General features: G+C 39.8%; 2 protein-coding genes across 2 annotated transcripts; both read left to right on the forward strand.

Annotated features, from left to right (window-relative positions):
• The first annotated feature begins 941 nt into the window (after positions 1 to 941).
• lgmn (legumain) lies at positions 942 to 8,941 on the forward strand. The gene is made up of 14 exons (XM_087780141.1): positions 942 to 1,027; positions 1,252 to 1,381; positions 1,829 to 1,926; positions 2,927 to 3,008; positions 3,643 to 3,725; positions 3,791 to 3,866; positions 3,943 to 4,005; positions 4,074 to 4,140; positions 5,174 to 5,292; positions 7,131 to 7,220; positions 7,304 to 7,513; positions 8,167 to 8,337; positions 8,421 to 8,488; positions 8,604 to 8,941. Exons 2-14 carry the CDS (start codon positions 1,253 to 1,255, stop codon positions 8,644 to 8,646), a joined length of 1,299 nt encoding a protein of 432 aa, XP_087636267.1. The 5' UTR covers positions 942 to 1,027; position 1,252; the 3' UTR covers positions 8,647 to 8,941.
• A 1,143-nt stretch (positions 8,942 to 10,084) lies between these two features.
• On the forward strand, positions 10,085 to 15,559 carry chp1 (calcineurin-like EF-hand protein 1). Its single transcript, XM_087780258.1, has 7 exons — positions 10,085 to 10,373; positions 12,186 to 12,258; positions 13,418 to 13,498; positions 13,691 to 13,815; positions 13,914 to 13,975; positions 14,938 to 15,060; positions 15,130 to 15,559. The coding sequence occupies exons 1-7, from the start codon at positions 10,307 to 10,309 to the stop codon at positions 15,181 to 15,183; spliced, it is 585 nt and encodes a 194-aa protein (XP_087636384.1). The 5' UTR covers positions 10,085 to 10,306; the 3' UTR covers positions 15,184 to 15,559.
• Positions 15,560 to 15,672: the final 113 nt, after the last annotated feature.

Consider the following 15,672-nt stretch of genomic DNA (forward strand, 5'->3'; position numbering starts at 1 on the left):
GAAGATACTGGGGTGAAACTGTCTCCCCCATATATATATATCTATATTAAACTTTTTTTTTGTTTCAAAATATATAAATGTAATCTAAAAATTCGATTATTTTCAAAATGATTTAACTATTTCTTCCACACTTTCTTCCTAATAATCTTCCTCTCTCTCTTTGCGCTTGATGGATCTACTGACTCCTTTAAGAAACATCTTAAGACGTTTCTATTTGTTCAGGCTTTTCTTTGATTTTCTGGAACTCCTGTTGTGTTATCAGTTTTATCTTGATCTTTAAAGTATATACTTTATTGAATATTGTTTTGATTGTTTAAGCGCTTTGTGACCCTGGTCTGGAAAAGCGCTATACAAATAAAAATTACTTACTTACTTAGGTATTCTAATTCCAATAATTCAGTGGGCAACTTTTGTATGTTATATTTAAAGGTTATAAATGCCTCAATGATATCTTCATAACTACTATGGTAAAGTTGTCTACATCCTCAGTTGATCAGATCATGTGATTTTTAAGATAATGGACAATTTATTATGCCAAAGTCCAAAATAAAATGTGACTTATGCAATTGTAGTATTAGCTCCAAGATGGAACCTACCTTTGGACAACATTTATTGACCATTTCCAAGTACAAATGATGTAACAAAGGGAAAGCTATTGGCAAAGAAATAACACTTTCGACACTTTCGACACTATCGATTATTATTAATATTATTAATTATTATTTTAAACATACGCTTGTGACTTAAATAAAAAATGTATTGAACATTTTACTCAAGAGAACATTAATGTCATGTTTACAAAATCCTAAACTGTAAAATCGATTAGTTTTTATTTATTTTAGTCAAGTTCAGACATGCTTGTTGTTTTTTTCCCCCTGCAACCACGTGACTCTCCTCCCGCCCCCCTCGCGCTGTGATTGGCTGCTGTCGCTGAATTCCGGTCATCCTTGCCTACGTCACTATAAATACTCCTGGCTGTGTGGTTGACGGAGTAGTTTCAGGCAAACAAGGAGACAAAAACAAACGGGTAAGAAACGAGATTTCTTTATTTTACTCGTGATGTTTTTGTGCTTGAATTGTGTTGTTTTTGAGTTACAATTTAAAGCGTTGTGTTGGTTCCGCTCGCTGTCCGAGAATGGATCCAGTGGTCATGTGACTTCCGCAAGGATGTTATCGTCGAGTCCAGAATTTTCTTTTCATTTTTCCTGTTGCTGTCAATAATCTGCTCGTTTTTTTTCCTTCCACTGTAAGGATGTGTCGGCTGGTGCTGTTGGCTCTGCTCGGCGTCTGTGTGTCCGCGGTTCCGATAGACCGGGACCAGGGCAAGAACTGGGTCGTGATCGTGGCGGGTTCTAATGGATGGTACAACTACAGACACCAGGTCAGTTCATATCTTTTCACTTTAAAATATTTACTTTCTATTAATCCATTAGAGTTCCTTCCCCTTTTTTTTTCCCTGGTTCCCATTCCACGCTGGTCCAGTTTCTGATCCTCTTTTAAAGTCTGTTTTTAACTGTTATTTTTGAACTGAAACTCGTACAACTTGTTCCTCTAGTCTAGCTGTAGTTTTCTGTGAAGTACCTGAGAGAGAGATCTGATTCTGGATCTCCCTGATTGTGGAACTTCTGGGTCATGTTTTGGGTCAGGAGCCACAAGTCCAAGTTTTTGTTCCAACTGACCCAAAACACACCATCAGTGAGAGATAAACGTTCATTGATCTTTCCTGGAGGTCGTTTACACACAACTCTGGATTGATCGTTTATCTTTAAACGATTCTTTCACGACAACAGGAGAGACCACTGAAATCTTGACCTTTGACCCCACCCAGGCGGACGCTTGTCACGCGTACCAGATCGTCCACAGGAACGGAATCCCCGACGAACAGATCGTGGTGATGATGTACGACGACTTGGCCAACAACGCCGAGTGAGTGACAACAACAACAACAACACACACGTACACGTACACACACGCAAAACACAGACAGACAGACAGACAGACAGAAGCAAAAACACAGACAGACGCAAAAACACACACATACATAAGACGGAACATAAAACACACACACACACAGACAGACGGATGCAAAAACACACACACACAGACAGAAAGACAGACAGACGCAAAAACACACACAGACAGACAGACAGATGCAAAAACACACAGACACAGACAGACAGACAGGCAGACGCAAAAACACACACAGACAGACAGATGCAAAAACACACACATGCATAAGAAAGACAGACAGACAGACGCAAAAACACACACAGACAGACAGACAGATGCAAAAACACACAGACAGACAGACAGGCAGATGCAAAAACACACACAGACAGACAGACAGATGCAAAAACACACACATGCATAAGAAAGACAGACAGACGCAAAAACACATGCATACATAAGAAAGACAGACAGACAGACAGACGCAAAAACACACACACGCATATATAAGAAAGACAGACAGATGCATGCAAAAACACACACACATGCATAAGAAAGACAAACAGACAGACAAAAACACACACATACATAAGACCGACAGACACAAAAACACACACATACATAAGACAGACAGACACAAAAACACACACATACATAAGACAGACAGACACAAAAACACACACATACATAAGACAGAAAGACACAAAAACACACACATACATAAGACAGACAGACACAAAAACACACACATACATAAGACAGACAGACACAAAAACACACACATACATAAGACAGACAGACACAAAAACACACACATACATAAGACAGACACACACACACACGGAGCTGTCAGTCAGGGACTAACCCTCGGGTCACACGGTCGACGTTAGTGAACGACAAGAGTCATCGGACACAAAGTCACATGACGATGTTTGATGCAGGAATGCCACAGAAGTAACAAAAGTTGTTTGTCTCTCAGGAACCCGACGCCCGGTGTCGTCATCAACAGACCCAACGGAACCGACGTCTACAAGGGAGTACCCAGAGACTACACTGGAAAGGTAGGTCCGGTTGTGGGTCAACGTTGGGGGTGTGTATTGGCAAGAATCTGGCAAAACGATGAATTTCCTGAACCACAGGCAAAGATATGATTTATAGTGATACTGTAGTAACAGGGATATATTTGTAGTATTGTCGAGTACTTGACTCTGGTGTCGAACAATTTGACCACATGACTCTTGACGAAGTTTTTTTTTTTTTTTTTTTTTTTTTTTAAATATGTCCAAATATCAGCTTTAAAAGATACTGGAGTCGACTGTATCCTCTCGTCCTCAGTCATCTCTGTGATCTTGTGGGATTTTGTTGTTCTTTTAACCGCGGATCTAATGAATGCTGCCATCTAGTGGCCGGAAGTTTGATTTCCGCACAAAAAGTAACAAATGCCATGAATGCATGTTAATAGTAAAAAAAAAAAAAATTGAATTATTTTATTTTATACACACTTTATTGAAATATAAATCATGAATATTAATATTAATATATATATATATATATATAATTTGAATACCCCCCCCCCATGTGTTTTTTTTATTTTTTTTTAATTCAAATTTTGATACAGTATCGAAGATTCATCATTTCTTTGACCCTTGTTCAACATCACAAACGCGACCATCATCACCTTTTCCTTCTGCTCAGGATGTGACTCCCGACAACTTCCTGGCGGTCCTGAAGGGGGACGAGTCCAAAGTCAGCGGCGGCTCGGGGAAAGTGGTCCAGAGGTGAGTCCTGGTTGTGGTTCCGGGTGTGTGTGACGGATGTGCGTGACATGTTGTGACATCATCAGCGGACCCAACGACCACGTCTTCGTCTACTTCACGGACCATGGCGCCCCGGGTATCCTGGCCTTCCCCGACGATGAGGTCGGACATTTTTTGTCTCAGTCACATGGCTTGTGTTGTCGTCGCGGACTGACTGACTGGTTCCGTTTTGTTGCAGCTTCACGTGAAGGACTTTCAGGACACGATCCACTTCATGCACCAGAACAAGAAGTACAAGAAGGTCCGAAAGCTACGCTAACGGCTCTCGCTAACGTTCCGGTCAGCCGCTGACTCTCGTGTCTCTCACAGATGGTTCTGTACATCGAGGCGTGCGAGTCCGGATCCATGATGAAGGACCTGCCCGCCGACATCGATGGTGAGGTCATATGACACCGGGGGTCAAAGGTCACCCTTGTGGGTTTCTCCAATTTATCTTATAAATGTTTTAAGTAAGTAATTTTTATTTGTATAGCGCTTTTCTAGACCAGGGTCACAAAGCGCTTAAACAATCAAAACAATATTCAATAAAGTATATACTTTAAAGATCAAGATAAAACTGATAACACAACAGGAGTTCCAGAAAATCAAGGAAAAGCCTGAACAAATAAAAACATCTTAAGATGTTTCTTGAAGGAGTCAGTAGATCATCAAACACAGAGATCGTTCCAAAGCTTAGGAGCAACAGTCTGGAAGGATTTCTCTCCTCTGGTCCAGAACTGTGTTCAGGAACCATCAGTAGATTCTGATCCACAGATCTCAGAGCCCGAGCTGGGGTGTAAGGCTGGATCAGATCAGTGATGAAAGGTCTGACCATGAATAGATCTGAAAGTAAGAACCAGAATTTTAAAGTTGATCCTGAAAGAAACTGGAAGCCAGTGAAGAGTTTTAAGGATCAGAGAAATGTGAGTTCTTCTACTAGAGCGGCTCAGAATTCTCGCTGCAGAGTTTTGAATCAACTGCAGGCGAGACAGATCCTTCTTGTTAAGACATGAAAACAAACTGTTACAATAGTCCAGACGAGAAGAAACAAACTCATGGATTACAAGATCCAGATCATGTTCCGACAACATTTTCCTAAATTTAGAGATTTTTCTCAGTTGAAGGAAACAGTTTCTGGTCAGTTTTCTGCAGTGTTGAACTAGAGACAGTCTTTATCAAATACAACACCCAGGTTTCACTGAGATTGTTGAATCTATTTTTAACACGCACAAAAAGAACAAGGGGGTTTTGTTGAACCAGATCACCCACATTCCTCGTACGCACTGGCAGGTTGAGACGCAAAACAAGATTAAGGAAGTTAAAAAGAAAATACAAGACTATTTTTAACAACAGGTAATGAACAGGTCTCACTTCCGTCAGATCGTTTCACTTCTGAAAATGACTTCTCTTGTTTCTCGATGTCTCCTCAGTCTTCGCCACGACCGCCGCCAACTCGCACGAATCCTCGTACGCCTGCTACTTCGACGAGAAGAGAGACACGTACCTGGGAGACTGGTACAGCGTCAACTGGATGGAGGACTCTGATGTGGTGAGTGTTGAGCCTCAGCTCTGACGGATGGATGGATGGATGGATGGAGGGATAGATGGATGGACAGATGGATGGATGGATAGTTGGATGGATGGATAGATAGTTGGATGGATAGATGGATAGATAGATGGATAGATAGATGGATGGATGGTTGGATAGATGGTTGGATAGATGGATGGACGGATGGATGGATAGTTGGATGGATGGATGGATAGTTGGATGGATGGATAGTTGGATAGGTGGATGGACGGATGGATAGTTGGATAGTTGGATGGATGAATAGGTGGATGGACGGATGGATAGTTGGATAGGTGGATGGACGGATGGATAGTTGGATAGGTGGATGGATGGATGGATAGATGGATAGATGGATGGATGGATAGTTGGATGGATGGATAGTTGGATAAATGGATAGATAGATGGATGGTTGGATAGATGGATGGACGGATGGATGGATGGATGGTTCGATAGATGGATAGATGGATAAATGGATAAATGGATAGATGGATAGATGGATAGATGGATAGATGGATAGATGGATAGATGGATAGATGGATGGATGGATGGATAGGTGGATGGACGGATGGATGGATAGTTGGATAGGTGGATAGATAGTTGGATGGATGGATGGATAGTTGGATGGATAGATGGATAGATAGATGGATGGATGGTTGGATAGATGGATGGATAGATGGATAGATAGATGGATGGATGGTTGGATAGATGGATGGACGGATGGATGGATAGTTGGATGGATGGATAGTTGGATGGACGGATGGATAGTTGGATGGATGGATAGGTGGATGGACGGATGGATAGTTGGATGGATGGATAGTTGGATAGGTGGATGGATGGATGGATAGTTGGATAGGTGGATGGACGGATGGATGGATGGATAGATGGATAGATGGATGGATGGATAGTTGGATGGATGGATAGTTGGATAAATGGATAGATAGATAGATGGATAGATAGATAGATGGATGGACGGATGGATAGTTGGATAGGTGGATGGATGGACGGATGGATGGATGGATAGATGGATGGATGGATAGATGGATAGTTGGATGGATGGATGGATGGATAGTTGGATAGATGGATGGATGGATGGATAGAAACTGAAAAATAATCAAACTGTGATATAAAAGCTGCATTACTATAAAATTAATACATTTCATCTTGTTAAAATAATTAAACATTAAAATAAAATGCAATTGTTGGGCCTCTATGAGCCTCTAGAAAAAGAACATTTTTTGTATGTCTATTGATTTACAGTTAACATATTAAACCTAATAACAAAAACTTTGATATAAAAAAATATTGTAACAAACTTTAATTAAAATAATTATATCTTAAGACGTTTTTATTTGATTTTCTGGTTATCAGTTTTATCTTGATCTTTAAAATATATACTTTATTGAATATTGTTTTGATTGTTTAAGCGCTTTGTGACCCTGGTCTGGAAAAGCGCTATACAAATAAAAATGACTTACTTACTTACATAATTAAAGTAGCTATTACCAATGTGATCAAACATGTTGAGTAGTCTCATGAAAAAAAAAAAGATGTATATATTTTATACCAAGAGTTTTTTTTTTCTAGGGAATAAAGAAGTGTGCAAAAGCCGAGTGAGCGATGACGTCAATTCAGTTTTCAACTTTTGTTTATTTAAAATGACAATGTGTGGTTACATTAAAAAGATGGCTGCACCAGATTTAGCCATTTAACACAGTATAATCTAATAAGGTCATCTGACGGCCAAATACCCGTCTGGTACTATCAGTGCGAGCAGGACCGTCTTTGACAGCCTGCTCTGCTTGTCAACCCGTGTGTTTCAGGAGGACCTGAGCAAAGAGACGTTGATGAAACAGTTCAAGATCGTCAAGAGTCACACCAACACCAGCCACGTGCAGCAGTTTGGCAACAAGGTGAGTTGGTGACTCTCCCTTTCACCTGATACATGTCTGGCGCCATCTGCCGGTACTGACGGACACTACACCTCTGCCCGCAGACTCTCGCACACATGAAGGTGATCGAGTTCCAGGGCAATGTCCAGTCCGTCGGATCCCCCTCGCCCACCGTCACCCTTCAGCCAGTCCAGAATCCGGACCTCACACCGAGTCCCGACGTCCCTCTCGCCATCCTGAAGAGGAAGATGATGATGTCCAACGACATGAGAGAAGCACGCCGCCTGCTGGACGAGATCACCTCGCTGCTCAAGGTAAGATAAGACAAGATGGACCTTTTATTTTACAAAATTGGGGATATTTAAGTCGCCACAGCAGTTAAGAAACATAAGATGATTACGACAGTTTTACAACATATAGATATTGAAAATAATGAACAATAATAAATAAAATAATTATAAATATAAACAACCGAAGTTGGGGAGTCATATACACTTATTAAAAAACATTCTCTCTCTATATACAGTATATGTGTATGTATGTATGTATAAATATATGTATGTATGTATGTATATATATGTATGTATGTTTAAAATAATGAACAATAATAAATAATTATAAATATAAACAACCGAAGTTGGGGAGTCATATACACTTATTAGAAATCATTCTCTCTCTCTCTCTCTCTCTCTCTCTCTCTGTCTCTGTCTCTGTCTCTCTCTGTCTCTCTCTGTCTCTGTGTGTGTGTGTGTGTGTTTAAAATAATGAACAATAATAAATAAATATAAACAACCGAAGTTGGGGAGTCATATACACTTATTAAAAAACATTCTCTCACTAGTTATGTATGTACATACATGTGTGTGTGTATAAATATATTAATGAAATATCGCCATGGGCACAGGTGGTGGAACGAAGAGTGTTGACCATGCGACTAGATGTGTTTCATGTACATGTGTGTGTCCAGGTGCGGGAGTTGATGTCGACCACGATGGTTCAGGTGGTTGAGAAAGTGACCGGCGACAGGGTGATGACCAATGACATCATCAACGGCAGGTCTGACCTGACCCAGCACAAGTGTTACAAGGTGACGGTCGCACACTACAAACAAAACTGCTTCAACTGGAGCAAGAGCCAGGTAACGCACTCTGACACACACACACACACATGCTGAGCACACACTGTGTTTTTGTAAAACAAATGATTTTGTTTGTGTTTCAGTTCGAGTTCGCTCTCCGTCACCTCTATGTTCTGGTGAACTTGTGTGAGAGAAGTTTCTCCACCGACAGGTAACTTTTATACTTCCTGTCGGGGCTTCTACTTCCTGTGTATTATTGTGGTCATTTCTGGGAAAACAAACTTGAAATTAGAAGTGTTAACTAAGGTGTGTGTGTTTGTTCTCAGTATCCTTCAGGCCCTCGACGCAGTGTGTAACTCCAGCAATTGAAGAACTTCCTCTTCTCTGTGAAAACAGATGTTTCCTGAGCAGCATAAACTACCGTGTTCCCGAATGATGCATTTTAAACTTGATTATGTTTATTTTTTACTGAGAATACCAGCACTTTTACTGTGAAGATTGTTTGAATGTTCCTGCAATGTGACCTGCTGTAACTATGACGACGCCAAATACCAAACTTTTACTGAAATGTCAGGACAATGAAGAACTCCGTGATTTTATTAATCAACAAAAACATGCTTTAAGTTTTTCTTTTTGGAGAAATTAAACGCTTTCAAACATAGAATTTTGTCTCTTCTTTAATAATGACATCAGGTTTTTGAAAAGTTGAAGATAAATGTGAATAAAATGCAAACAAATCTGATTGATTTCACAATACGCCATGTGATTTGATCTGTATTTAATCCAAACGAAAAATCATTTTTAGTTTTATTTATATATATATATATATATATATATATATATATAAGTCAACTTATTTTATTGTCAAATATGCATGTATTAAGACATGTAGCATAAATGATATTGTGGTCCTCTCTGACCCACGATGCAAAACATTAAAGACATAAAACAATTAAAGACTTAAACAGACATCAATTAAGACATTCAAGAAAGTAAATAAAAATAAATAACCCAAAAAATGAAATAAATAATCAACAAACTTATTGTGAATGTTGAATTGCTGGGATCTTTTTTTCCTTAATCAACTATCGTCTTACTTCAACTTTATAGTGTTTTGAGATAACTTTGTTATGAGAAGACACTTTAAATAAAATTGAATTGAAATAATCAATTAATGGACAGAATATAAACAAAAAATATATATAAGTAAGTAATGTTTGTATAGCGCTTTTCTAGACCATGTATATATATATGTGTGTGTGTGTTTGTCATGTTCTTGTATGAAACAAAACAAATAATACACACAAACAAAATATAGTAATATATACAGTATATATAAAGGTTTGAAAACGTAATTGAAAGTTCGATTAAATATTAATTTTACCAGTGAAGCTGTTGAAATACTTCACAGTTTAACCACATCAATCGATTTGTTTGCAGAGTCACACCGGTACCAACCGGTGCGCTAGCGTCCCGTCTGTTATTTTAGACACCGCCCCTCCACCTGCTTTTTACGATTAAAAGAAGCATAGCTCCGGGCCCTCCCTGTCTGTGACGTCATCAGTATAGCCTTGCCCTATTGGTCAACACATAAGCTCACTTTGCATAAGTCTCGTCATTTAAAAATGTAACGTTATTATTTTATTTTTAAATTTATTTCACTTTTTAATTTTATACGCTGTCATGAGGAAACGGACTTTTTAATGATGACTGGAAGTTTATTTACATGTTTTTAATTTAAATTTTACTTCTGGGCGGATCCCGGTCCCGCCCCTAAAAGACTGAAAACAGGAAGTGCTGTCGGACCGAAACCAGAGCCTGGTGTCATGAAAACGCGACTCCAGCTGCAGAATCTCTCGGCGAAACATCGACACTGATATACGGACCAACTTTCCCAAGAAACTTTCGGGGTTTATTTTTTTTGGCGATCAGTTGCTCAGTCCCGGCTTGTTAGCTTGTTAGCTCGACTGCTAACTCCAGCGTGTTATTGTTACCGTGTTCGGGCCACTTCACGGTCGTCGGTCCAACCATGGGGTCCAGGGCGTCTACGCTGCTGAGAGAGGAGGAGATCGAGGAGATCAAGAAAGAAACGGGCTGTAAGTAAAAGGCATGATATCGACGCATATCGAGCGATATATCTCGCTTCATGGAATTTACTCTAAATTCCGTCAAAAGGTCGAGACCTCTTGTTATCTCGCCTCTTTATCTTGGTTCTTAGAAGAGATGACTTCATCCTGAAGTCTGTTGCAAACTTGTTGTGCTTTCCTTGAAACTCAAACTTGCAGTGATGTTAAAAAAATCCACCTGTACATCAAGTATATTCAAGTACACTAAGAGTAAACGTATTTTAAACCAAAATTGAAGTTGTATACTTGATGTGTACTTTTGACATCATATATAATACTGATGTGTACTGTATGAAAATGATTTAAATTAGAGCATACTATTGTAAGTATTGTATTATTGTGGTGATCCAGGTGTGAACTGTGCAAAGGATTGTGGGTGAAGGGTGACAGAAAATTAACTTTTCAGAAACGGTATCTTATGTTGTTGTTAGATACAAACGTTTGCTTTGAGGTATTACCATGTGTATGATCATGTACTAAAAGTATAAACCTAGTACATTGGCAGTATATAGAAAATGTATACATTAAATATACTTGTGTTAACTAAACTTGAGACCATAAGTAGTACACTGGTAGTACATAGATACTTAAAAGCATACCATAGATGTTCCAATTTAGTCAGAAGTATTAAATTTGTTTATTTATGTTCACCACAAGTACCTATGAATTGGTATAACTACTATAATTATACCTGATCAAATGAGAATGGTTTCCCATGAGCGTTCAGCTCAAACAGGTTGCGTCAGAGATGAATAATTGTCGCACACTAGCTCATCTTTAATCCCAAAAGCGTGACAACTCTATGTGTCATGAGCCTTCCACCCGAACCCTTTTTGTTTTAATCGGGTTCAGATTAATTGAAGATGTTATTTATTTATCTTTTGCTTTAATTTATTTAACGTGATCTTGATCTGGGGCCTCAAACTTGCCCCCTGAGATACTATCCTGTGGCCCTCCATTTGATGCCAACATTTTTAATGATGTTATCAATTACACAAGTTTAATAACAATATTAACGTCATAACTGTGCAAGAAAGAACAGAAAGATATATATATATATATATTTTAAATGGTCCAGCAAACTACACACAAATCCACACAACATAAAACAAAAATATATGATTCAAATTTGGATTAAAGACATGCAGTAAATACTAGGTAGGTAGAACTTTATTGATCCTTCAGGAGGCCTCTACGGGTAATTGTTTACTACTTAAAGATCCCAAGACTATGGCCGTATCTCCACAACAATTGACCTCCGTTTGTCCTGTTGCCATTTAAGTGTAAGTTCTGCTTTAAATTAAAATAAGAATATATTTTTTACTCTTGAACTTGTATTTTAATCTCTTTGAGGTCACATAAAATGAGTTGGGGTGCTGTAATTGGCCCCTTAGTCCTTGATTTTGATACATCACAAGAACAACGAATAAGAATCAAACTATAATCTGGTGGCAACACAACTAGATCAATAAAGCTTCACACACTTGGAGAACCCCAGAGTTTGAGAGGATTTGAATTTAAGCCAATCTGATGCTAACAGTTGGCAAAGAAGATTCTCCTCCAGTGTCATCTAATAACAATGTGTTGACGCTCTCAACACTCCTGCAGTGAAGCGAGACGGGACTAAACATTTATGTCGGATCCTTTATCTCTTCCTGTCGCCGGGCCCACACACTCGACGTATTGGACCCATTTGCCGCCGTGGCGTTGTTGTTGAACACACAACCCCAGATGATGTCACTAGACTTTAGTCACTTGGTTTAATTGTGTGTTTGTGTTCAGTCTCTCACAGTCAGATCACCCGTCTGTACAGCCGCTTCACCAGTCTGGACAAAGGAGAGAACGGAACACTCAGGTACAGACACACACACACACACACACACACACACACACACACACACACACACACACACACACACACACACACACACACACAGACACAGACGTTACTCAGCTAACCAGTTGCCATAATCATTGTCCACTTCAGAGCAAACAGCCACAGAAACGTACATCTGAGTTCCTGGTTTAGTGAGTCCAGTTGGTGATTAACTCCAAAGCTTGGGAATCTGTGTAATGATTGAAAGTGACTTTCAGGATGTTGACACCACACACACTTCTTTGCCGTCAGTTTTCACAACACACAGTCCATAATAATCCCAGCAGGAAGTTGGATCAGACTTCCAATAAAAACCTGTTTATCACCGATGACAAAGTCAAAGGTCTTGAATCACATGTTTGTGTTATACTCTAGTAACAAGGAATTATTGTATTGTTGAGTACTTGACTTTACAGACCACGTGACTCTTGACGAAGTCGTAACTGCTTTCATTTGTTTTGTAACTAAAATATGTCCAAACGTCAGCTTTACAAGCTGCTGGAGTCACTGTATCCTCTTGTCCCCAGTCATCGCCTTAATCTCACGGAATTTCCATTTTTCTTTTGGCAGCAAAGATGGAATGACTGCTGATCTAGCAAATGTTTAATTGAAACACAAAAATGGACAAATGCTGTTAATATTTGCATGTAAATTGTTAATAAAAAATCCTTATTTTATATACTTAATATACTACTACTACCACTACTTTAATTTATAAAATAACTATGATAACAATACCATGATTTGAGGGCAAAAAAAAATAGATAGGTGTTGTTGGTGTACGGTTGAGTTCCGTAGTACTTTCATTAACCCTAATGTTATCTCACGGTCAAGGTGACCCATGGTCCAAAAACAAATGTGCATGTGTGGTATCCCTTGTGTTGTCTCTGGGTCAAGGTGAACGACCTCCCGGTCTTCCATAAATCCCTGTGCATTGGTGAAGGTGTTTTTGGGCCATGGGTCAACTTGACCCTGAGATGACACAAGGGACTACATGGTTGTTGTGGAGAAGCTAATGGCTAACGCTAGCACGTTTTTGTAAGAAGGCATCAAGATAAAGTTCAGGCACAAGGATTGTTTAAAATGTTGTCATAGAAACGATTAACAAGACAATGAATTTATGTCTGGCTTTGTGTAGTCGAGAAGATTTCCAGAGGATTCCTGAGCTGGCCATCAACCCTCTAGGAGACCGGATCATCAACGCCTTCTTCCCTGAGGGGTGAGTGATGTCATGTTGACCCGCCCCTCTGTGTCGGTGTCACAGCCGTCGACCTTTCGACCCCCTCCCCCCAAGTTTCATGATGACATCACTGGGTTGTTCAGTCTCACAAAGATCCGACTTGGAACTGATCTCTGTGAGGTCCAGGTCAAAGGTCACGGGTCACTTCCTGACAGCGGTGTGTTCTCTCAGGGAAGACCAGGTGAACTTCCGGGGCTTTATGAGGACCCTGGCTCACTTCAGGCCCATCGAGGACAACGAGAAGAACAAGAACCCGTCCAGTGAGCCGCTCAACAGCAGAACCAACAAGCTGCTCTGTGAGTGCCAGACGTGGTCCCGAGCCGGCCGGTCTCTGACCGGTCACCCTCGTCCTGACCCCCCTCCCTGACTCACCACTTAATGTTTTTCTTTCCAGTCGCCTTCAGGCTCTATGACCTGGACCGGGACGACAAGATCTCCAGGGACGAATTGCTGCAGGTGAGTCTCAGACGGAAGTCAGTCTAGTCTGATACCATCAGAATATTGAATGCTTTTATTTCCATTTTTTAAATCATTGAATTCATTAATTTCTATATTGAAATGTTTGATTTGGGTTTCTTTTTACTCATAAAGTTTGATATTCTATTTTCACTCATTCAAAAATACATTTTCTAATTTCAATATTTTTTAATTCATAGCCTTTTAAAATCAATTAAAAAAAGGTTGTATAATAGTGCTTCCAGACAATATGATGAAGTGTTACTGCTGTCATGTGATCTTCTTCGCGTCACGTGATTGGACGAAAGTTTGATTAAGTAGCTCTATACCAGGGGTGTCAAACTGGTCCAGAAAAGGGCCGAGACGGTGCAGGTTTTTGTTCCAACCAGTCAAGCACACATGAGTTAACCAATCAGGTGTCGGCTTAAACAAGCAACACCTGACTGACAATTAATTGATTACTGTCTTCAGACACCTGATTGGTTAACTCATGTGTGCTTGACTGGTTGGAACAAAAACCTACACCACCCCGGCCCTTTACTGGACCGGTTTGACACATGTGCTCTATACTATATTGCTATTGTCTGGTCTGCATTATTATACCAACATTTTTATATTGAATTTAAAAGGCTCAGAATAAAACATTTTTGAATTTAGAACATTTATTTTTGTAGTGTTGTAATTGTAATATATCAAATTATGTTTAATTTTGAGCAAATATGATTTTTTTTTTAATCAATTGATAAAAAATGTACAATACATCCCAATTTAATTATTCAGAATATTTAACACTTAAATAAATAGTGTGTATATATATATATATATATATATATATATATATATAATTAAATGCTTAAAAATGTCAAATTTAAAATGTTAAATTCCCTCTATAAACATTACCTCTGGTAGTGAAACCCTCCTTGCTGTCAGTCATGTGACCACAGGTGTGCGCTTCTCTACAGGTGTTGAGGATGATGGTGGGCGTGAACATTTCTGACGAGCAGCTGGGCAGCATCGCCGACCGGACCATCCAGGAGGCCGACACCAACGGAGACAACTCCATCTCCTTCAACGAGTTCATCAAGGTGAGCCGGTCTACCCGAGCTGGATCCTTCGACCCGTCAACCATTAACAAATCTGTTGTTTGCGCACAGGTTCTGGAGAAGGTCGACGTGGAGCAGAAAATGAGCATCAGGTTTCTTCACTGACTCCCGTCGCCCTCTGCTGGTCCAACTCAGACCCGCAGGAGAAGAGCTGGTGCCTTTTTAAGTTTGTCGATGCAATAGTTCCCACCTGTGACCCCCACCACTAACCCAGTCCTCCACCTGGCCCCGCCCTCCACCTGGCCCCGCCCACAGAGCTGCTGCCATATTTTGTCAAGGTCTCTTGTAACTGCTTCCTGTTCGTCACGTGGAAGTCTCCAGGTCACATGACCCCGTTGCTGTATAGATGTAAACATTAGTTGTGAACAATGTAAAGATTTTATCGTCTGGGATCTGGACCCGGACCAGGTCACGCAGGATGTTCCATTTTTAGTGTCGACCATGTAATACATGTTGATTTTAATAAATTAAGTGCCAAGTTTCAGAGGATTTTAATTGAAAACCCTGGTCAAGATAAGTTCGCTGTATTGCGAAGCGGTAACATATTAGCGTTAGCTTGTTGCTAAAAAAAACAACTCCAAACCATCCGTAGCC

Source organism: Callionymus lyra, chromosome 18 (assembly GCF_982586985.1).
Source record: "Callionymus lyra chromosome 18, fCalLyr1.hap1.1, whole genome shotgun sequence".
NCBI classification, from domain to species: domain Eukaryota; kingdom Metazoa; phylum Chordata; class Actinopteri; order Syngnathiformes; family Callionymidae; genus Callionymus; species Callionymus lyra.